The sequence below is a fragment of the Pristis pectinata genome, chromosome 19 (genome assembly GCF_009764475.1).
Source record: "Pristis pectinata isolate sPriPec2 chromosome 19, sPriPec2.1.pri, whole genome shotgun sequence".
Taxonomy (NCBI): Eukaryota; Metazoa; Chordata; class Chondrichthyes; order Rhinopristiformes; family Pristidae; genus Pristis; species Pristis pectinata.
In genome coordinates this window covers 10,363,471-10,388,332 of record NC_067423.1, presented here as the reverse complement: position 1 = coordinate 10,388,332, position 24,862 = coordinate 10,363,471, and the positions used below count along the sequence as shown (strand labels likewise).

The 24,862-nt window shown below is 44.2% G+C and overlaps 1 protein-coding gene across 2 annotated transcripts in view; it reads left to right on the top strand.

Annotated features, from left to right (window-relative positions):
* Positions 1-24,491, top strand: part of LOC127580420 (ankyrin repeat and SOCS box protein 13-like) — a 31,301-nt gene extending 6,810 nt beyond the window's left edge. For both annotated transcript variants that reach the window (XM_052033877.1, XM_052033878.1), the window contains exons 2-6: positions 1,639-1,826; positions 14,480-14,630; positions 18,382-18,516; positions 18,902-19,093; positions 22,604-24,491. In XM_052033877.1, coding sequence (XP_051889837.1) covers positions 1,639-1,826; positions 14,480-14,630; positions 18,382-18,516; positions 18,902-19,093; positions 22,604-22,731 — 794 coding nt within the window. In that variant the 3' untranslated portion in view covers positions 22,732-24,491. The remainder of the gene's footprint in view (positions 1-1,638; positions 1,827-14,479; positions 14,631-18,381; positions 18,517-18,901; positions 19,094-22,603) is intronic.
* Positions 24,492-24,862: the final 371 nt, after the last annotated feature.

The window sequence follows — 24,862 nt, the reverse complement described above, 5'->3', positions numbered from 1 at the left end:
TTGGGAGCTGATTATACAGAGGGGTTGGGTACCTTACTGAATTGTTGTACTCGCCCTTTTTCCATTTAATTCTTTGTAGTCGTGGTTGTTTCTAGATCTCCAGGGCTGTATCTGAAATGACTGATAAGCTTAGTGTGATGCGGTAGCAGTTAAATTACTGGATAAGCGTGTATTAAGAACATAAGAACTTAAGAATTAGGAGTAGGAGTTGACCCCTCAAGCCTGCCCCACCATTCAATACAACCATGGATGATCATCTCTAGGCCTTTTCTCCCCTGTGCTTGTTCCCCAGAGCCCTCAGTTCCCCGATCTTTTTAAAACTTATCTTCTTCCTCTTTTTATACTACCAATGATCTAACCTATGCAATTCCAGAGATTCACCAACCACTGCAAGAACTTGGAGATTAGGCAACATTTGACCTAAAGGTGCATTTGAACCACTCGAAGGCAGCCAGGGAATATAAATTCATGAAATAAATCTGCAATAAAATGCTGGTGTCAGCAATGGCAACCATGAAATTACCTGACCATTGTAACAAAAAAAGCACCTGGTTCACTAATATCCTTCAATGGAACTTGTCGTTTCCACTGGATTCTGGCCGATATGTATTGGTTTATTATTGTCACTTGTACCAAGGTACAGTGAAAAACTTGTCTTGCATACCGATCGTACAGGTCAATTCATTACACAGTGCAGTTACATTGAGTTAGTACAGAGTGCATTGAGGTAGTACAGGTAAAAACAATGACAGTACATAGTAAAGTGTCACAGCTACAGAGAAAGTGCAGTAAGATGCAAGGTCACAATGAGGTAGATCGTGAGGTCAGAGTCCATCTCATCGTATAAGGGAACCGTTCAATAGTCTTTTCACAGTGGGATAGAAGCTGTCCTTGAGCCTGGTGGTATGTGCCCTCAGGCTCCTGTATCTTCTACCTGATGGCAGAGGAGAGAAGAGAGAATGACCCGGGTGGGTGGGGTCTTTGATTATGCTGGCTGCTTTGCCAAGGCAGCGAGAGGTAAAGACAGAGTCCAAGGAGGGGAGGCTGGTTTCTGTGACATGCTGGGCTGTGTCCACAACTCTCTGCAGTTTCTTGCGGTCCTGGGCAGAGCAGTTGCCGTACCAAGCTGTGATACATCCAGATAGGATGCTTTCTATGGTGCATCGATAAAAGTTGGTGAGTGTCAAAGGGGTAACTACAGACCTGCTAATGGTCTGAAATATGTGGCCAGATTAGCCACTCAACATGGGGAACAATTAGGACAATCGATCCCAGCCTTGAGTGCATGGCCTACATCCCATAAATAAGTAGAACATAAAACAGTACAGCACAGTATGGGCCCTTCAGCCCATGATGTTGTGCCAACCTATATAAACCTACCCCACAATCAATCTAACCCTTCCCTCCTAAACAGCCCATCACCCTTAATTTTTCTTACATTCGAGAAAATGAATGAAAGAAATGAAATTCATCATTAATGGAAACACCTTCTTTATGTTATTGTCTATAAAAGGAAGCAGCAACATTGAGATAATAACAGGGATCTTTATGGAAAAGAGAGAGGCTGTACATTATACAGGGAAAGTTCCTGGGATTTTTATTTAAGATGTAACTTTGTGTATGTCTTACTTTTTTTAGGTTTCTGGGCTGACCGTACACCTGTACACGAAGCAGTCAAAGAAGGCCATGTGTTTAAGCTGAAGCAACTCATTGAAAATGGGGCCTGTGTGAACGTGGTTACTGTGGACTCCATAACCCCACTGCATGAAGCAAGCCTCCGGGGTCAACTCCAATGTGCACAGATGCTGCTTGCTGCTGGAGCAGAGGTACGATCTTCACTGGGTGCTGCTGATTATGTATTCCTCAACGGAGATGTATGGTTCTGTTCCCAGAAGTCTGGGTGATAGAGGCAATGGCTTGTAGAGTAAGGGGCCACTGGGGTGGAAGGAGAACCCACACCCCATTGATGTGGTGCAGTTACATAATACCAGCCTTAGGTTTTCAACTCTTGTAGCTTATAGCAAATTTGGCACTCCTACCTCAAAAAGGAAATGTTGGTTCAAGTCTCTCTGCAGGAATTAAATGCAAATTTAATAAATGGTGCAGTTCTGAGGGTGTGCAGCCTTTTACATAAAGTTGTAAACCAAACCACCTACTACCCCAAGGGAACTTAATGGATCCCATGTCGATATTTCAAAATTTAAAGTTATCTCAGTGCCCAGGGCAATAATTCAACACTGTTAAAAAATGGATTTTTTGGTCCTTATCATGTTGCTATTTGTGGGAGCTTGCTATGCTCAAATTATTCCAATTTCTGTGTTAGAACAGTTGCTGCACTGAAGTACTTCACTGGATGTGAAGTGTCTGGGTTGCCGGGACTGGTACATGATAGGTACTATATAAATACAGATTGTTCTTTGTACAAAGAGTCAGGGAGTTCATGCATTCTATAGTTATATAGAGCCATACCACGTGGAAATAAACCCTTCGGCCCATCGAGTCTGTGACAGTCATCAACCACCCATTTATATTAATTTTACGCTAATCCCATTTTATTGTCCCACATTCAGATTCGGATTCAAATTAGTTTATTGACATATATACTAGGGTGCAATGAAATTCCTTGCCCGTGTGAAGCTCATAGAGTAAACGGTATGCATGGTAATAATAAATACAAGAACAAGCACGAAACAACAGGATGGTGCAAAGTCTAGTAGTGCAAACTGAAGTAGTGCAAAAAGAAATGCTGAAGTGATAATAACGGAAGAGGTAGAATTAAGGGTTCGAGAATGTGGCGGCACCACTGGGAAAGGGATGTTAAAGAGGTGATTGGTTCAGAAGTCTGACAGCAGTGATAGCATCCTCTCAACTCCCTCCGCTCCCTTCTTCAGATTCTATCACTCACTAGGGGCATTTTACAGTGGCTAATTAACCCATCAACCCACACGTCGTTGGAAGGTGGGAGGCTGTCAGAGTACCTGGGCAGGAATCCCACGTGGTCACAGGGAGAACATGCAAACTCCACACAGAAGGTCAGGATTGAACCTGGGTTGCTGGAGCTGTGAGGCAGAGACCTACAAGGTGTGTCAGTGAGCTGCCATGGAAAAGAGTAGGATTGGTATTGGTTTATTATTGTCACTTGTACCTCGGTACAGTGAAAAAATTGTCTTGCATACTATTCATACAGTCAATTCATTACACAGTGCATTGAATAGTACAAGGTAAAACAATACAGAATGCAGAGTTAGGTCACAGCTACAGAGAAAGTACAGTGCAAGTAGACAATCAGGTGCAAGGTCATAACAAGGTACATTGTGAGGTCAAGAGTCCATCTTATCGTACCAGGGAACTGTTCAATAGTCTTATAACAAGGATAGAAGCTGTCCTTGAGCCTGGTGGTACGTGTTTTCAGGCTTTTGCACCTTCTGCCTGATGGGAGAGGGGAGAAGAGAGAATGTCTGGGGTGGGTGGGATCTTTGATTATGCTGGCTGCTTTACCAGTTGGAAACTGAAGCATAACCAGTGCATTGCATCATTTCCTGTTGCTCTGCATCATCTCTCAAACCCTGGTCTGAATCATCATCTTTGCATAAGGAGATGAAAGGACCTTGCCAAGGACAGAGCTCTGTAATCACCACACCTGCAGCGAATTGGTTGCCAAATCACAACATATGCAGACTTATTCAAGATTAGATCTTGCCACATCAGGGCTTTTATACAAAGGTTATATTAAATATTATTGAGTATAAACACTACCACAAGTGTGAACAATAACTTCATTGTGAACCTGTTAATACAATGAGATTTACCAGGCTTCAGTCTGAGCAGAGATCTGGCACATGTTCAAGGGCAGCAATGTTTCATGTGTATAGAGTTCACAATGTAAATCTCATGTTTGGCATGTGTTGATTGATATACTGTGAGACTGTAACACTTGAGAAATAGTAAAACTGGTTGTATTTCTTTTGAGCAGAAGTTGAATTTTGCAATAAAGAACTAAAACTTGTCCTCCATCTGCTTTTTGAGCTGGTGGATCTCCTGTTCAAGTCACAAGGTGCAGTACTAACTACAATATCTGTTATACATGAAAGTTATCAGAGAACATTGTAGATTATGGTAGGATCGGGAAAGAATTTTGTGAGACTTGTCCTCTGACACTGAACCAGCTGTTGAAATATTTTTTCATTATTTCTAGTCATTGTTTTGCAAGGCAAATCAAAAAAAGTGTTACCTAAGTGCCATTTAAGGTGACGCTTGTGCAGAAACACCAATCCAGATTGGTTGTGCACTGTTGTGAAACCATTCACTGGGGTATTCTTGAAAGCACGTGGGAAGTTCAGGGTAAAATTAGAGACTCAGATTTTGCTGGCACAAAATGTCTCATGACTTGTATTGTTCATCTGACTTGTTCATGCATGTTCTGGTGATAAATATTCCCCACTGCAATACTGGAAATGTGAGCTAACAACGGCAAAGTGGATTAAGAGATAAAAAGATGAATGACAAAAAAATTCAAATTCATCTACCATAATTCAATGTCAAAGTACACAAAGAGGAATAAATAAGGGAATGAAAAATTGTATTAGTGAGAGAAAAATAGAAGCAGAAAATCACCATCTGAAGGTATTAGACTGCACACTTTTAATTGTTACATTTCTGCAAAGATGTTGACTGACTTTATTAGAATTAGGACTGGAAATGTTCAGCTGGTTTGATGGTCTCTGTGCTCAAGTTGTAATGGTTCAAGTAGTTTTGCTTTACTCAGTTTTTTTTGCAGATTTTGAAGATCCACAGTCTTTTGCTTTTATACTGCAATTATCATGCTGCTAAAAAGGTACTTAAAAACTTGACATAGTTGTACTCACAGAATCAGACCTTATGGCAGCATGTCAGACTCCTCCATCACAATCCTTGGATATTTTCTGCCTCAGGATAACTCACCAGGGGTGGCAGCACAGTGGTATGCAGGTGGGAGGGAATAGCCCATGGAGCCCTCAACATCCATTCCAGACTTCATGGCATCAGGTCAAACATAAGCAAGCAAACCACATCCTGGAGAACCTCCTTTAGCTGGTGAACCAGTGCTCAACCATGTTGAACAATGCTTGGAAGAAGCACTGGTACAAAATGTACTCTGGCTGAGGACTTCATTGTTTATCACCAAGAGTGTCTTGTTAGCACCATCACTGACCGAGGTGGCTGAGTGATAATGGACAAAGACTGATTCCGTGGGAGGTAGCATGTGAACCAGCAAGAAGGGATAAACCCACTTGTCGTCCTCCTCATCAGCCTACATCGGCTTTCATTTTGCACACCAACCTCTTTTGTGGGACCTTATCGAAAACCTTTTTGAGATCCACTGGTTCTCCCTTATCTGTTCCACAAGTTGCAACCTCATAACAACTCCCACACCACCAGGTTCAAGAATAGCTACTTCCTTTCAACCATTCGGTTCTTGAACTGACCTACACAACCCTAATCACTAAGATAAGATATTTATTTATTAGTCACATGTACTGTACATCAAAACACACACTGAAATGCATCTTTTTGAGTTACTGAGAATGTGCTGGGGGCAGCCCCTAAGTGTCACCACTCTTCCGGCGCCAACATAGCATGCCCACAGCTCCTAACCCGTGTGTCTTTGGAATGTGGGAGGAAACCGGAGCATCTGGAGGAAACCCAGTAAAGCAACACTGCAACCACTTTGACCGCTTTCCACTACGATAGACATTTTTTTGTTCTAATTTTGTTCTTTCTTGTATAAGTTTGTGTAATTTATGTTGTTAATTTATTTTTCTTCTGAATGTTGTGTATCTGAGGCTATGTGCCTGTGATGCTGCTGCAAGTAAGTCTTTCATTGCACCTGTGCACACATGTACTTGTGCGCATGACAATAAACTCAGCTTTGACTTTGACAAGTGTTCCAGGGGAAAAGGTGGAAGCAGATATGATAGCAAGGTTTAAGAGGCCTTTAGACAGGCACATGAACAGGGAGGGAATCCAGGCATATAGACCACGTGCAGGCAGATGTGCAGTTTAAATTGGCATCATGATTGGCACAGACATCATGGGCCAGAGGGCCTGTTCCTGTGCTGTACTGTTCTATATCCTTTTATAATAGTTTCTAGAATTTTCCCCATTATACTTACTGATTTCTAATTCCCTGTTGTTTTCTTCCTGTCTTTTTAAGTGGAAGCAATTGAGTAAGTGACAATCAGTTTAACCCATTCTAGTTCTTTTCCCTTCTGATTCCCTTCCAAAATCTGGATACATCTGCTTTAAATTAAGAGTAGATTAAATCTGAAGTGATGGTTTTCCCTCTGCGTGAAAGTAACGTTTACTTGTACTCTGTGTACACATTGATTCTGGTAGTTGTGAGAGTTGAATTCACATTGAGGTTTGAAGCTGTTTATTTGACCCCCTGTTTGACTGTCACAGTTTACAGGGGAAATCTTTCTTTTGCTTCAGGTTTGTCACCTACTAACACATCAAATGTACTGCAGAATGATTCCATCTGTTGCAATGTGATTTTTTTACATTCGTAGAATCAACTGGGAATGTCATCTTACTTCAGGGAGCTCACGTGTAATGTGAACTGAGTGAAGCAATCCTGGTGTGGGTGACATTTCAGGGAAGCTCACAACATGCTTATCTCACAACAAGGTGACAGAGCACAAAACTGAAACATCAGTTTGCTGCATTATTGATGAGGAACTGTTTACCATAGAGATTCCCTCCACCACGTAAAGGTCCCTCTATCCTCGGAAGGGAGAATTGCATTTGTATAGCACCACTCATGATCTCAAGAGATCCCAAGGTATTTTGTGAACTATCATTACTGTCACAGGAAGCATAGAATTTTTACCTTCTGCCCATTAATCATATGCTGATACTTAGTAAAGCAGGACCATCAGCCGTATTTCCCCTATGCTTTTTCTGTTGCCTGTATTTTCCCTCAAGTGTCTATCCAATTCCCTTTTGAAAGCCCTCATTAACTTTGCTTCCAACACTCCTCAAGACCAGAACTGTTTGCCGTTTTTTCACACACAGCCCTGGTATTTTTGTTTTACCCAGCATTTTAAATCCATGTTCCTGTTCTTTGAGCCGTCTGCTAAGGAAACAGCTTTCCTCTATTTACCAATTTGAATACAGCATTCTTCTGCAAACAACAACCAGTTGGTAATTGATAATCAGTTTGCAATGTCGACTGAGGGATAAAAACAGTCAGGACACATTTGAGTTCAAGAGACGCGAGGTAACGGTGCAGCTGTATAAAACTCTGGTTAGACCTCATTTAGAGTATTGTGTTCAGTTCTGGTCACCTCATTATAAGGAAGGATGTCAGCTTTAGAGAGCGTGCAGAGGGGATTTACCAGGATGCTGCCTGGATTAGAGAACACTTGTGAGCTAGGGCTTTTCTCTTCGGAGCGACGCAGAATGAGAGGTGACTTGATAGAGGTGTATAACATTATAAAAGGCATAGATAGAGTGGACAGCCAGCACCTTTTCCCCAGGGCAGCAATGGCCAATACTAGAGGGCATCAGTTTAAGATCAGAGGAGAAAAGTTTAGGGGGAGATGTCAGAGGTAGGTTTTTTTATACAGAGAGCAGTGGGGGCCTGGAACGCACTGCCAGGGGTGGTGGTAGAGGCTGATACAACAGGGGAATTTAAGAGACTCTGAGATAGGCACATGGATGTAAGAAAAATGGAGGGTTATGGTGTGTTGGAGGGAAGGGTTAGATTGATCATGGGGTAGGTTTATATAGGTCGGCACAACGTCGTGGACTGAAAGGCCCGTACTGTGCTGTACTGTTCTATGTTCTATAACATAGGGATAAGCTCTCCTGAAGTGAACTCTGCTGTTCTTACCCGGAAAGTGCCAAAGGCCCATTTCCTCACTTCTGAGAAGCATTGCAGAACTTCTGTTTAAAGTCTCACCCAAATCGTCCCAGCTCCAGCAGTGCAGGCCTCTCTCAGTATAGTACTGCAGAGGGTCAGGATGGATGGTGTGTTCAAGCTTTGAGAGTGGGATCCTTTTCCAAAGGTGGTTTAGTCAGTGATCACAGAATCACATTAATACAACATTACAGTACTTCATGATTCACACTGTTCACAGTTTCAAACTATAACATGGCCATCTCCATCCAGAACACACTTGAGCCCCTGAGGTGTCCACCGGTCCCGGAAATCCCCCCTGTACCCGTGGATAAATCGTGCTCCTTCTCCAGGGACACACACGGGCACGGACGTAACCCCGGAAGAGGGGCAGGCGATTGGCTCGACTGCCCGCCGCCTGGACCCATGAATGGCCGCCTTGGCCAGGCCCAGGAGCAAACCGACCAGGAGATTCCCCTGACCCACCCACCCCGCCCCCTCCCCCCACCCCCCTCCGCACTGGGTGACTGAAGATCAGGGGCGTGGGGCTGAAGTGCAGCCAGAACCTGAGGAGCAGCCCCTTCAGATACCCAAATGGAGGCTGCAACCTCTCACAGTCCGTATATACATGATACACCGTCTCCTCCTGGCTGCAGAAATGACAGGCGGCCGGGGAGTCCGTAAGCCCACTAAAGAATCCGTTACACAGCACTGCTCTGTGCAGCACCCTCCACCCCAGGTCCCCAATGAAAGAGGGAGGACTCCCGTGTAAAGAGACCTTCACTGGGGATGCCACAGATCCGGGCGGCAGATGAGGGCAAGTACAGTGTGCAGGAGCAGCCTGTACAAGAACCGCCTTGGTGCATCACGAAACGGCACAGTGGGTACCTCTGCAAGGCGGCTCATGTTGTGTGGGACCGCCTCCTGGGAGAGGTTTCAGGCCTTGGGTCCGACGAATAATTCCGGTTGAGCAGGGATTAGCACAGCCGGGGTCCTCCTCACTTGGTGGGGAAATTGAGTATGCAGTGACATCTAGAGGTGACTGGGGAAAGTGACATGCTTTGCAAAAGGCTGATTGTGGAGGACAGAGGAGAAATAAAGGACTGCAGTTGCTGGAATCTAGGTGAAAAACACGATAATGCTGGAGGAACTCAGCAGGCCAGGCAGCATCCGTGGAGAAAAGCAGGTGGTCAACGTTTCTGGTTCGGACCCTTCTTCAGGACAGGTCAACATTTTGGGTCAGGACTCTTCTATAGGACTGGTCATCGTTTTGGGTCAGGACCCTTCTTCAGGACTGGTCAACATTTTGGGACAGGACCCTTCTTCCTGCTTTTCTCCACGGATGCTGCCTGACCTGCTGAGTTCCTCCAGCACCATCGTGTTTTTCACCCCAGGATATACTTTAGCAGCTTTGCTCCTGGGTCTTTAACAGCAATGTGCTGCTGCAGTCTCCAGAGGATATAAAGGATTAACACAGCAGCTTGCCTCTCCTGTTTTCCTGCATCCCTTCTGCCAGCCTGACCTCTTGCTACAACTGTTCCCAAAGCAAAGTGAAATGCTAAGTCACATTTCACCACAAAAATGTGACTCTTTTTCGCTTAAAAGGTGACTGAATAACTCTTAATGTAAACAACCATATTCAAAGAATAATAACAATATATCCAGAACATAATAAGCTACTTTAAATGGTGCAACAGAGAAATATTCATTTCATAGAACACAGAACAGTACAGCACTGTACAGGCCCTTCGGCCCACGATGTTGTGTCGAACTATATGAACACCTCCTCCATGATCAGTCTAACCCTTCCCTCCTGCACAGCCCATAACCCTCCATTTTTCTTACTTCCATGTGCCTATCTAAGAGTCTTTTAAATGTCCCTATTGTATCAGCCTCTACCACCACCCCGGCAGTGCATTCCAGGCACCTACCACTCTCTGTGTAAGGAACCTACCACTGACATCTCCCCTGAACGTTCCTCCTCTGACCTTAAATGGATGTCCTCTGATATTGGTTCTTGCTGCCCTGGGGAAAAGGTGCTGGCTGTCCACTCCACCTATGCCCCTCATAATCTTACATACCTCTGTCAAGTGACCTCTTTTCCTGCATCGCTCCAAAGAGAAAAGCCCCAGCTCGCTCAACCTTTCCTCATAAGACATGTTCTCTAATCAAGGCAGCATCCTGGTAAATCTCCTTATGCACCCTCTCTAAAGCTTCCACATCCTTCCTATAATGAGGTGACCAGAACTGAACACAATACTCTAAGTGTGGTCTAACCAGAGTTTTATAAAGTTGCAGCATTATCTAGCAGCACTTGAACTCAATCCCCCGACTAACGAAGGCCAGCACTCCATACTCCTTCTTAACCACTCGATCAACTTGTGTGGCAACTTTGAGGGATCTATGGACATGGCCCCCAAGATCCCTCTGTTCCTCCACACTGCTCAGAATCCTGCCATTAATCTTGTACTCTGCCTTCATGTTCATTCTTCCAAAGTGTATCACTTCATATTTTTCCGGGTTGAACTCCATCTGCCTCTTCTCTGCCCAAGTCTGTATCCTGTCTATATCCTGTTGTAACCTATGACAGGATATAATCCAGGTTACTACGGGAAGCAAGGGAAAAGATTGCTGGGGCGTTGATGATATTTGCATCCTCCCTGGCAATAGGAGTGGTACCAGAGGATTGAAGGATGGCAACTATTGTTCCCTTGGACCTTCTACACTATCCACAACCCCTCCAACCTTCGTGTCATCCGCAAACTTACTAACCCATCCCCCCACTTCCTCATCCAAATCATTTATAAAAATCACAAAGAACAGGGGCCCCAGAACAGATCCTTGTGGAACATCACTAGTCACCGACCCCCAGACAGAATATTCTCCATCTATTACCACCCTCTGCCTTCTGTGGGCAAGCCAATTCAGAATCTACGCAGCCAAGTCTCCATGGATCCCGTGCTTCATGACTTTCTGGATGAGCCTACCATGGGGAACCTTGTCAAATGCCTTACTAAAGACCATATACACCACATCCACCACTCTACCTTCATCAATCTGTTTTGTTACCTCCTCAAAATACGCAATTAGGCTCGTGAGGCATGACCTGCCCCTCACAAAGCCATGCTGACTATCCCTATTAAGACTATGCTTCTCCAAATGCTCGTAAATCCTGTGCCTAAGAATCCTCTCCAATAGCTTGCCCACCACTGACGTAAGACTCACTGGTCTATAATTCCCATGATTATCCCTATTACCTTTCTTGAACAACAGTTGCCATCCTCCAATCCTCTGGTACCCCCCCCCCCCCCCTTTCCTCCTTCTCTATCCCTTTTGAAACATCTAAACCCCGGAACATCAAGCAGCCAATCCTGCTCTTGCGACAGCCAAGTCTCTGTAATGGCCACAACATCGTAATTCCCTGTACTGATCCATGATCTGAGTTCATCACCCTTATTCTCAATACTTCTCGCATTAAATTAAAGACATTTCAACCCCTCCAACTGACTGCGTTTATGCCCTATCCACTGTCTATCCTTCCTTACAGTCTCTCTGCATAATGCATCCACCTTTACACCAACCGCTCCGTCATCTGACCAAACACTCTGGTTCCCATCCCCCTGCCAACCCAGTTTAAACCCTCCCCGACAGCGCTAGCAAACCTGCCCGCAAGGACATTGGTCCCTCTCAAGTTCAGGTGTAACTCATCCCTTTTGTACAGGTCATACCTTCCCCAGAAGAGATCCCAATGATTCACAAGTCTGAAACCCTGCCCCTTGCGCCAACTCCTCAGCCACGCATTCATCTGCCATATCTTCCTATTCTTACCCTCACGGGTGCGTGGCACAGGTAGCAATCCAGAGATTACCATCCTTGAGGTCCTGCTTTTTTAGCTTCCTTCCTAACTCCCTATTTTCCCTCTTTAGAACCTCATCCTTTTTCCTTATCTATGTCATTGGTACCAATATGTAGCACAACTTCTGGCTGTTCACCCTCCCCCTTAAGAATGCTGTGGACTAGATCCGAGACGTCTCTGACACTGGCACCCGGAAGGCAACGTACTGTTCGGGAGTCTCGTTCACGTCCACGGAACCTTCTATCTGTTGCCCTAACCAATGAATCCCCTATCACTACCGCAGTCCTCTTCTACCCCCTTCCCTTCACAGAGTCAGACTCAGTGCCAGAGACCCGGCCACTGTGGCTTTCCCCTGTTAGGTTCCCCCCCACCCCCCCACCCCAACAGTATCCAAAATGATATACTTGTTATTGAGGGGAATGGCCACAGGGGTACCCTGCACTGACTGCCTATTCTCTTTCTTAAGATTGGGAATAGGCAGTCAGTGCAGGGTACCCCTGTGGCCATTCCCTTCAATAACAAGTGTGTAGAACAGACCTGGGTTTGGTTGAAGATTTCAAAACACTAAAATATCTTAAGAGATGGTTGTTTGCAGTAAAGGCAAGACTGTAGATTGCTTCTGGATTACTGAAATATGAGGGCATAGTTATTGGTATTGGTATTGGTTTATTATTGTCACTTGTACCAAGGTACAGTGAAAAAATTGTCTTGCATACCGTTCATATAGATTAATTCATTACACAGTGCATTGAGGTAGTACAGGGTAAAAACAATAACAGAATACAGAGTAAAGTGTCACAGCTACAGGGAAGTGCATCATTGCAGGTAGACAATAAGGTTATCTACCCTAACTAGTTCCTTGAAGAATAACTTTATTCAAATCTCAAAAGTTTATTCCACTGTTTCAATGAAACGTTAACATTTTCTTGGGCAAAATCTGGAAGTAGTTATGCTTTCTGCAGATCCAGCCTCAAACAGGAACTTGAATTGACAGATGTTAAACTCTGAAACCTAAGGCGTGGTGAAATGTCCACATTCCACACAATATTCTGTTTCTGGCCAGCTGCAGACAAAGATCTATGCTGGATGGTATAATTCTTTGGAATTTTAAAACAGGCCTGGGAAAGATAGAGGCCGTAAGATGTCTAATAATTAACTATTTATTGTCATTTCAAAAGAAACAGAACATACAGCATCTTATTTCTAGCAAGTCCACGTGTAAAGAACTCCACGGGAACTCAGAGGAGCAGGACTAAGTCATTTAACCCCCATGCTTTGCCGGTTAATAAAATTAATGCTGAACTGACTGTAACCTCAACTCTGCATTTCTGTCTTCTTGCCATAATGTTTCAACCCCTTGCTCTTCAAATATAGATTTACCTCTACTTTAAAAATAGCTCCCACTGTCTTTTGAGGGTGAGAGTTCCAAAGACTCTCAACCCTCTGAGAGGAAAGAAAATCACCTGATCTCTGCTTTAAATGGGCATTACTTATTTTTAAGCAGTGATCACTACTTCTAGGAGTCACAAGAGACAGATGCTGGAATCTGGAGCAACAAACCATCTCCTGGAGGAACTCAGTGGGTCGAGCAGCATCTGGGGGAGGAAAGGAATTGTCGACATTTCGAAACGTTGAGGATTCCCTTCTTCCTGCAGATGCTGCTCGACCTGCTGAGTTCCTCCAGCAGATTGTGTGTATTGCACCATTAGTTCTAGGTTCTCCCACAAGGGGAAACATCCTCCCTGCCTTCCATTTTTTGATATCCCTGTTACTTTCCTAAACTTCACTGGAGACAATCCTGGTCTGTCCAACCTTTTCTCCTAAGCCAACCAGCCCATGCCAGGTACTAGTCTAGCAGATCTTCTTCAAACTGCTTCCAACACATTAACATCTCATCGTTAAATCAGGAGCACCGTATAGTATACTATACTCCAAATGTGATCTCCTAGCCCTATATAATTGAAGCATAATCTTCCTAGTTTTGATTTGGGCAACACGGTGGTGCAGCAGTTAACATAATGCTATTACAGCGCCAGCGATCCGGATTCCGACCACTGTCCGTAAGGAGTTTGTACGTTCTCCCCGTGTCTGCGTCGGTTTCCTCCCACGTTCCAAAGACGTACGGGTTAGGAAGTTGTGGGCGTGCTATGTTGGTGTCGGGAAGCGTGGCAACAATTGCGGGCTGTCCCCAGAACACAGTACGCAAAAGTTGCATTTCACTGTGTGTTTCAATGTACATGTGACTAATAAAGAAATCTTATCTTATTCAATTACTGTAGCAAAAATAAAAAAAATTCTGCAACTTTCCTAATCAGTTGTTATACCTGTATTAGACTTTTGCAACTCAATGCTCTTGCAATTATCTAGACTATTCACAACAGCTCTCCTTGTAGGCATCTACAGCTTCAAACCAAGTTTTTACCTTGTATTCTCCAAATCATTTAATAAAAACATATTGTCTAATTATAGCTGAATTTACCTTTGTTGAGTTTGTTAGGCCATCAAGCTAATTGCTGAATATATGCAAACAAGAAGAACTCATCCATATCAATATCCTGTCCAATATTCTGAAGATTCATCCAGTGTTGCTCAAGCCCCTTTGCGTCTCGTCTCTTTCTGGATTGTCACTGGAGTCAAAAGATAAGCATTCAGTCTGAAGGAGTTTTGATTTGCTGTTTGTGATTCAGACATAATTCTATTTTAAAACAATGAACTTATTTATATCTTTACAATCTGTCTCTCAGATCGAAGCCAGGAACATTGATGGGAGTACTCCACTTTGTGACGCCTGTGCTGTTGGTAGCATTGAATGTGTCAAGTTGCTGTTGACCTACGGAGCAAATGTAAATCCACTCAACTTCACGGCATCACCATTGCACGAGGCCTGTATGATCGGTAAGTTGCAAGTCCCGTACGTTTTCTTATTGGTCAGTAATTAAGGCATGTACCTTGTATCTGGGATAAATAGGATTCTTCGCTGAGAGATCCCGCAAGAGGAAACAGCAACAAGAGGTTATGCTTCAAAACCTTCAGTGTAACTGGATCATTCATGTCCTTTAACCTGTTCCTGGTAAAACTAGAAAACTGGGATCTCCGTTATTGTCCTGTACAATGTCCTGCAGCTATTCCGGTCCATTATTTTCTGTCAGTGAGTATTGGTTTTGGTTTTGATTTTATGTCAATGGAAAAGATTGTAAATAGATGATTTTTATTTCCAAACTTTTGCTTTATTTATTGCTCTATGGGATGTGGACATTGCTGACCTTCTTTGCCTGTTCCCCATGATAGATAAGATATCTTTATTAGTCACATGTACATCGAAACATACAGTGAAATACATCTTTTTGCGTAGAGTGTTCTGGGGGCAGCCTGCAAGTGTCGCCACGCTTCCGGCGCCAACATAGCATGCCCGCAACTTCCTAACTCATAAGTCTTTGGAATGTGGGAGGAAACCGGAGCACTCGGAGGAAACCCGCGCAGACACGGGGAGAACGTACAAACTCCTCACAGACTGCAGCCGGAATTGAACCCAGGTCACTGGCAAAACTGAGGAGGCAGAAAGAAATTACTGGGTCTAGAGTTACAGTGGGCCAGACTGAGTAAGGAGGACAGATTTCCTTCCATTGAAGAACATCAGTGAACCAGAGGTGTTTTTACGACAATCCAGTAATCTCATGATCACTGTTGCTGAGGCAGAAGCTTTCTTCTTAATTCCAGATTAATTTAATTTCTTGTATTTCAATTCCCCGGCTTCCACAGTGCAATTCAAACTAATCTCTTGGGATCGAAGGTCCAGAATCCTCCCTGCTACACCACTGTACCTGAAGTGAACGCAGAACGAACAAGATGAACAGGACTGCACCGTTTTACTTTGTACCCAAACAGTGGGATTTGATGAACATTCCTGTAAAGCCACCAGGAGGTGCCAGAGCACAGTGCAAAGATGTTCATGTCTTGGGCTCCTGACCTCCAAAGGCTTTTCAGGAGGAGTCGTTATTGGAGATTTGTCTGGACAGAGTGAAGAAAGTTTGGAGCCAATCTGTGCATCTCCAAATAACCAGTGGTCTCTGGCAGCAAGCAATTATGGGTTGTCCCCAGGTAACAGCAGGGTCCCTGTGCACCATTGGTAACCCGAACAGGTTGCAAGTTGGAAATACGGCCATGAACTGAGTTCCCAGGCGGTAGAAGATGCCTGCAGCCACAGAACAGCCAGCAGATCCATACTGGCAGTCTCCCAAACGCTAGTTCATATGTATGGCTGTATGTAAGTGAAACGTTGGTAAGCTGGGGAGAACCTGTATGCGTCTGTCCCAATAAGCAAGGAGTGGATCATTAACACACAAGAGTGTGGTCTTTCTGGCCATACCTGTATTATGAACACCTGACTTATGGACACCCCTACATACGAACGAGCTCCCATAAAATTATTAAATTCAGAAATCAGATGTACATATGTATGTTCATTCCTATGAATGGCAAAACTAGTTTCCTCTCTCTCCCCATTTTATGTAATTGTTCTTTCTTATCAGTCTTATGTACTTTTATGCCGTTCATTACAAATACTGTGGAGGTACTATATTACGTGATTTTTGCATATTTTCCAACTAAGGCAAAATTGATATGAATTTCAGTAAATAATGAACCCATTTGTTATCTGGGGCTGACCTGCACTGAGCCCATTGCCAGCTTTTTGTGGAATATTATTTCCCAACAACTGCACTTGCAGTTCCATGGATGCTTGCTTGTGTGATATTAGTTTAATTTTTTTTTCATTTGGCAGGGTAACTGGCTGCTAGGACAACACCATTAAACAGAAGTTTTAATGCACAGTAAAACTCGGATAATCCAGCATCCGATTGATTGGGAATCCTGATGTTCTGGCATCTGGCTCACTCATTAGTCCAGAGTGTGAACTGGGGTTGGGTCTGGTTTGTGACTGGGATCAGGACCTAGACTATGGGCTGAGTGCACAGTCAGAGCCAGGATTGGGATCTGGAGAACCAAGGGTCAGGAATGTGGGTAGGTTTATGACCACAGCAAGAATTCTGAGGGCTCTCCTTAAGCTGACTGGGTTCACTGGTAAATGTATTGTACTACTGTAGAACATGTAAAGAAACTTAATCAGAAGGGTGCTTGGGTATCAATCAGTGTAACATTCAATAGTCCAGAGAATCTGTTAGTCCAGCACCACCGAAGTCTCAAGGGTGCTGGATTATTGGAGTTTACTGTAATTTGTTTATTTGCAGTATAAAGGCAATTATGATGCATATTTATTTTGGAGTCACCAAAAATTTCCAGGGAATAAGAAGGGTCAGATCACAGATACACCATAGACAGCATCCTGTCTGAATACATCACAGCTTGGTATGGCAACTGCTCTGCCCAAGAAATTGCAAAGAGCTGTGAATGCAGCCCAGTCCACCACACAAACCAGCCTCCCTCCCATGGACTCTATACTTCCTGCTGCCTCGAGAGAGCAGCCAGCATAATCAAAGACCCCACTCACCCCGGTCATTCTCTCTTCTCCCAGAAGATACAAAAGTTTGAGAACACGTACCACCAGGCTCAAGGACGGCTTCTACCCTGCTCCTCTACATTGGTGAGACCAAACGCAGACTAGGTGACCATTTCACAGAACACCTGCGCTCTGTCTATAACCGCGATCTGCATCTCCCCATTGCCAGTCACTTCAACTCCCCCTCCCACACTATCACTGATGTGTCAGTCCTCGGCCTCCTCCACTGCCAGGAGAATTCCAAGCGCAAACTGCAGGAACAGCACCTCATTTTCCGTCTTGGAGCCTTGCAGCCTAATGGCAAGAACATTGAATTCTCCCACTTTAGGCAATTCCCCACCCCCCCCCCCCTTTTCCCCACAACACCCCCCCACCAAGCTTCTTCTCTTCTTCCCTTTCCTAGCCGTTTTTTTCCCTCTCTCTGCTTACCTTTGACCCAACCCCCGGTGGATCTGCTCTCCCCTCCTCCCCCTCACCTGCCTATCACTATCTCTTACCTGCATCTACCTATCACCACCCTGTGCCCACCCCGCCTCCCCTCTTTTGTCCACCTGTCACTGCTCTGCTTTTCCCTCCTATATACTGGGCTTCCCCTTTCCCTGTCTTCAGTCCCGAAGAAGGGTCCAGAGCCGAAACGTTGACCGCCTGCTTTTCTCCACGGATGCTGCCTGGCTTGCTGAGTTCCTCCAGCATCATTGTGTTTTTTATCTAGATTCCAGCATCTGCAGTCCTTTATTTCTCTATCCTGCTGTTATCAGACTCTTGAACAGACCTCTTATATTGCTAAAGATGAACTCTTGATCTCTCAGTCTACCTCATCATGGCCCTTGCACTTTATTTATCTATCAGCAGTGCACTTTCTCTGTAAATGTAACACTATGTTCTGCATTCTGGTTTTTTTCCTTTTATATTGCCTTGATGTACTTATATATGGAATGACCTGTCTGGATGACATGCAAACAAAAGTTTTTCACTGTACCTTGGTACGCATGACAATAATAAACTAACTACCAATTACATCAAGGAAAAGGTTGTCAAGTGGAGCGCTCTATTTCATAGGGGAGAGGAAGGGGGAAGCAGTACAAGAGGATGCTGATAGTTTTGCTTTAACTATGTTTTCCTCTGTTTCAGGTAGTGCGGAGTGTATGAGGCTGCTCATTGATGTAGGTGCAAACCTGGAGGCTTACGACTGCCACTTTGGAACCCCGTTACATGTGGCTTGTGCAAGGCCACACATCGATTGTGCAAAGCTTTTGCTTAATGCAGGTGGGTTTCTGTAAATGAAAAGGGTTTGTGTTGGCCTGCTTGAAACTTATGGCTTCCTTTGTGGATGTATTGCAGACTTTAAGATGATGTCAGTTGCACTGAATGGACCAGATCCATCTCCTCACACACTTGGTATTGAGCAGTCCTTTGTCAGTGGACTCTAGGGCAGACCGTGTTCAGAAAGTGAACCTACTCTATTCTGAAGCAGCAAACTGTCTTAACCACAAACTTAGAGCATTCCCACTACTACGCATTGGCCTCCTCCTGCCAATCTATCCTCCAAAGCTCCGTTTTTGGTAATCTGGTTTTGGAAAATGTGGTGGGAGCTATGTAAGTGCAATTTGGGTCATCTGTTTTTCTCTTGTGTGTTATTTTTGTTCTCCAGGGGCAAATGTGAATGGTGCCAAACTCCATGAAACTGCTCTTCACCTTGCAGCCAAGGCTAAGAATGTGGAGTTGATCAAAATGCTCATCGACTATGGAGCCAATGTTTTTGCACAAGACAACCGAGGGCGGAAACCTTTGGACTACACTCAGTCTGGATCCCCTTCTGCAGAGTGCCTGAAATATTACCAGAGTAAGGAACTTTAACAGCAAGTACTCATGTGGCGTTGAAATGATGGTGCACAGTTAAACCTTCCCACCACTGCACACATGGGTCATGCTGATCTGGCAAACCCCTGGTTCATTCACTTGTCTATCGCTGGTCTCAGTTTTGGAGGTGGAAATAGGAAGTGTCCAAGATGCAAGAACTCAGCTTGAATCAGATATGGCACCAAGATTGTGAATGATCTGGTTAAAATTAAGACTGTTGTCAGGGTGAGAAAAGGAATCAGAATTAGAAGTGGTTTATTATTGTCACTTGTACCGAGGTGAAAAACTTGTCTTGCCTACCGTTCATACAGATCAATTCATTACACAGTGCGTTGAGGTAGTACGAGGTAAAACAATAACAGAATACAGAATAAAGTGTCGTCGACAGCTACAGAGAAAATGCAGTGCAGACAGACAATAAGGTGCAAGGTCACAACGAGATAGATTGTGAGGTCAAGAGTCCATCTTATTGTACTAGGATCAGGACAGTAGGCAAGTTCAGTTTTCCCGTTATATAAGTAGGGCAAAATAATTTTTTCATCCAGTTATGGAAAGCACTCTGATTGTTTAGAGAATCTGGAGGGGTTAAGTTAGAAGTGCAGCTGAAAACTGGATGCCTTCAGTTTGATGCCAGGTTTTCATCTGTAGTTGCCAAGTATCAACATGTGGATAAGATGCAGGCCTAGGATAGATCCTTACCTTGGATGGCTGTGTAGGTGCTACCCCAATGGGTTTAGGTAGGGTAGGAGGTTGGGAGAGTATATAAGTTGCTGTCTATTATCTGCTGATCCTAATGGAAAGCAAGTCAATATAGTTATTGGAAAAGTCCTATCCAGATCAAGTTTGTCTGTTCTCTTAGGATATCCTGAAGACTCCAAGAGTGAAAGATTCTGCTGTGGCCAACTGAACTCAGTACCTTAACCCCGATTCCCCCATTCAATTAGTTTATAACTCATAAGGAGAAAGTTCCAGATTGAATTGGTCATGGGTTGGGATTTCATCCTAGGTCTCTTTCTCTCTCTTTCTCTCTCTCTCTCTCTCTCTCTCTCTCTCACACACACACACACACACACACACACACACACACACACACACACACACACACACACACACACACACACACACACACACACACACACACACCCCTACCCCTCACATTCTGCTGCATATTGGAGTTAGCTTTGGAAATTCTCCTCTTTGACCAGATGGACTGCATTATGAAATCTCAGTACAATGTGTATGTATTACCAGATTGTGTGGTCAATGCACATGACCAAGAATGACTTTTTTGTTGATGTTTCCACCAACTGTTCCCCCATTCTGCAATCTCTTTTTACTGATGTAATTGACTCTATAGCCACTGCTGCTCCATAAGTGATTTACAAAAGTGTTGTGTTTTACCACTTGCTTTGAGCATTTGTAAAAACATTGGAAGTGGGTGGGGTGTTGGCAGGAAGGAAAAGGCAGCTTAACCGGGTGCTGCAGTTTCCTATTGTGACTCTTCCAGGAATGGTTCCAACGAGACCTGGCAACCCTTGACACACCACTGCCTCCCACTCATTAGCCCATTACTGAAGGCACGACACTATACCAGCACTGATTCTCATTACAAGAACATTTAAAAAAGAATTGCTCCAATACAGTACCAACCATCCAGAGAAAAAATTGCCTTCTGTTTTATATTAATATTTCCATACAGTTTATGACAGTCTTATCTGTTTAATAAAGTCACCATAGTGTAAAAGTGTGTGAAATAGCTTGAGGCATTCTGACCTAGTAATTGTCTCATCAATGCAAGCAGTTATTAGAACATGGGTGTGTACACCGGCACTCTGTTGATTTGGCTATGGTGGGGAAGAAATGATCACCCACCTCTTTGTAGACTGTGGATTTGCTAACAGGGTGTGGAGACAGATGTAAGGGTCTGTGTCCCGGTTCACCTCCCACAGCCGCGTAACAGAGGACTCTCTGATCTACGGGCTGTTCCCAGGGACACACACGCTGAGACAGATATCAAGTACTGCTGGAAGGTCGTCAACTCGGTGAAGTACACTCTTCTGTCTGCCTGAAACTTGTTGGTCTTCCAGCACTGCGAGATGCCTGTCAGGGAATGCTGCACGGTCCAGGCTGCTGGAGTACGTGCTGAGGGACGCACTGAAGCTCGGTGCAGCCATTGCTATGGGGAAGGACCACAGTCTGGGCTCCTTCTGCTACGGCACATGGAGGGGCAGAGTCGGGTAGGGAAGCCCCTCGAACAATGAAAGTGGTATCACCTCAGGGAGCCACGTGAGTGGCAATGGTGCTAGGCTTGTTTGTATTTTTTGCGTTCAAAGTCTCCACCACTCCCAGGGTGAAAATGGCTAACACAAAGGGGCATAATTTTAAGGTGATTGGAGGAAGGTATTAGGGGGATGTTAGAGGTAAGTTTTTTACACGGAGAGTGGTGGGTGCATGGAACGCACTGCCAGCAGAGGTTGTGGGGGCAGATACATTGGGGACATTTAAGTGACTCTTAGATAGCCGCATGAATGATAGAGAAACGGAGGGTTATGTGGGAGGGAAGGGTTAGATAGATCTTAGAGCAGGATAAAATGTCAGCACAACATTGTGGGTCGAAGGTCCTGTACTGTGCTGTAGTGTTCTATGAATGCAATGACCATGAAAGTAAAACAAAAGGATTGTTGATTTGTTATGGCACTCCTGGCTTGAACGCTCAGTGCTACATTCCCTCCTGTACTTTAAGAAGCTGCTCTGCTAGAAGTCTGGGATGCTCCCCTTCTCTCCCTGTGCCACTGTGCTAGAACCCAGCATGAACCCAGCAATGAATTGCTCTCGGCGCAGAGAGCTGACCTGTGAGATCTGGGGTCGGGTGAGCCCTGGTGAACAGTGCAGCAGACATGGGACTCGGGACTGCAATCTGACAGGCTCTGTTCTACATAAGGACTTTGTTTGGACTTAATAATCCATTGGAAGTGAAATTTTGGGCAATTATAATGCTGGAGTGAGAGTGGTAACCGTAATATCTGGATGAATGAATTGGAGAGGTTGATGCAATGGTGTGGTGGGATACTGAGGGATTGCATTAGAACATACATAGAACATAGAACAGTGCAGCACAGAACAGGCCCTTCAGCCCACAATGTTGTGCCTTCCCTGGTATTGGTTAATGTAAGTGCCCCATAAATCTCTTTACCCTGCCACTTCACTCCTTCATAAAAGCTCCTGTTTGGTCTCCTCTCCTGATTCTTCTCTCATTTTAGAACATAGAACAGTACAGCACAGAACAGGCCCTTCGGCCCACAATGTTGTGCCGACATAGCTATTCCCTCCTACCTACAGAATGCCCATATCCCTCTATTTTCCTCTCATTTATGTGCCCATCCAAGCCCGTCTTAAAAGCCCCCGATGAAAATTCTGGAATGTTAAAATATTTTGGGATTATACAAGAGTGTTTTTTTAACTATTGCTATTAAAGGTTATGTTTTGACTTTAGGTACACCAATGAGCTTGGCACACCACTGCAGGCTGACCCTGAGGAAAGTGCTTGGTCCTCGAAGGTTACAAGCCATCCACCAGTTAAACATTGCCCCAAGACTCATCGGCTATCTCTGCTATGACTGAACCCAAAATATCAACAGACATTTCAAAAGACTTGAAGAACATTATTGAGAATTAAATGCAACATCAATTTTTTTTGTTTGTAAAGACATTGAATGCTTGTGGAAATATAGAAATTCTCAGCACAGAAAGAGGCCATTTGGCCCGTTCTGCTCATGTCAGCTACATGAAAGATCTCCCATTGTGCTGCTTACTGAGTGCACTGAGCAAAACAGAAACATCTCGTCTCCTTCCAATGGCACTTCAAACTTACCTCCGTGAACCAGCACCTCAGGAGTTAAAAAGTTATTTTCTGTTTGTTTTGCTGAGATTTTTCTGGTTGGCAAGAAAAAGTACTCTTAACCTCTGGCCGATTGAAATATATATAAATCTGGCATGTATAATTTAAGAAGTTTAAAAACTTGTCGCCATTGAAATCTGCACCTTTTATGTTACTCTCTTGACAGCACTGTGTCTGTCAAATAAACTGGGGCCTGGGAACGCTCACTGTAGACAATATATAAACAGAGATTTCTTTCTCAAGAAATAGCAAAGCAAACAAAGTCTATTTAGGGAGTTTATTTATAAAGAGTCTGCTGCGTTCTGAGTCTGTGACTGAAGAAGTAACTCACCCTATTTAAAAGCAGAGTGATTTTTCTCTGGCGAGATACAGTGAGTGGAGGATAGTTAGAACATGCAAATTATTTGGGTAAAATCACTCAGTCTGTTCTCCAAGGTTTACTAAGGAGGGAATCAGCCTGTCATCAGCATCTTGGCTGGGAATAGTGCTTTCAATATGAGAAAGCACTCATCCCTTGCCACATATTTCAGATGGGATTAGTTTCATTTGACATCATGGTTGGCACAGATGTTGTGGGCCAAAGGGTCTGATGCTTTGCTGTACTGTTCTAAGTTCTAATATAATCAGCTATTACTTTGTGTGACTGTTGATTATAAAACAAGTAAATTTAATTGTGTGATTTGTAGGTACTTGGGATTTTTGTTGCAGTCTTGTCTGTCTCAGCACCATCATTTGGCCCATTATATCTGCTATTTCAATTGCGATTTTTATTAAATACATTCTCGGGCTATGGGTGTCAATGGTCCAGCTAATGGTAATTGCCTTGAGCACTGGTGGTGAGCTGCTTTTTTGATCCTTGTGGTGAACAGTGCTCCTAGGGAGGGACTGCTCTACTGAACATAGAACAGTACAGTGTAGGCCCACCATGTCTGTGCCAACCATGACGTCAATTTAAACTGCACATAGTCTATATCTCTCACCTTTCCTGCTCGTTCACGTGTCTTTCTAAATGCCTCTCAAATGTTACCACCACATTTGCTTCCACCAGTTCCCCTGGCAGTTGGGAAGTCATGTTGCAGCTGTATAAAACTTAGGCCACACTTGGGATATTGTGTGCTGTTCTGGTCGTCACATTACAGAAAGGATGTGGAGGCTTTGGAGAGAGTGCACCAAAAGTTCCAGGCACCTACCACCCTCTGTGTAAGAAAGCTTGCCACTTAAATCTCCTTTAAACTTTCTCCCTCTCGCCTTAAGGCTATGCGATCTAGTATTTGACATTTCCACCCTGGGAGATAGACTTCGACTACCTACCCGATCTGTGCCTCTCATAATTTTAATACTTCTATCAGGTCGCCTCCTCAGCCTCCAACACTCCAGAGAAAACCAGCTAAGTTTGTGCAACCTCACCTTATACTCTCTAGTCTGGGCAACATCCTGGTGAACCTTTGCCGCACCCTCTCCAAAGCCTCCACATTCTTCCCGTAACGTGACAACCAGAACAGCACACAATGCTCCAAGTGTGGCCTAAGTTTTATACAGCAGCAACATGACTTCCCAGTTTTTATATTCACATCCCCAAACAATGAAAACAAGCCTGCTGTATGCATTCTTTACCACCCTATCCACTTGTGTTGCCACTTTCAGGAAGCTATGTGCTTGCACCCCCAAGATCTGTCTGTACATCAATGCTCCGAATGGTCCTGCCATTTACTTGCACTTGACCTCTCAAAGTGCAACACCTCACACTTGCCCGGATTAAATTCCATCCGCCACTTCTCTACCCACATTTCCAACTGATCTCTGTCCTGCTGAATCCTTTGACAACCTTACTATGCACAACTCTGCCAATTTTTG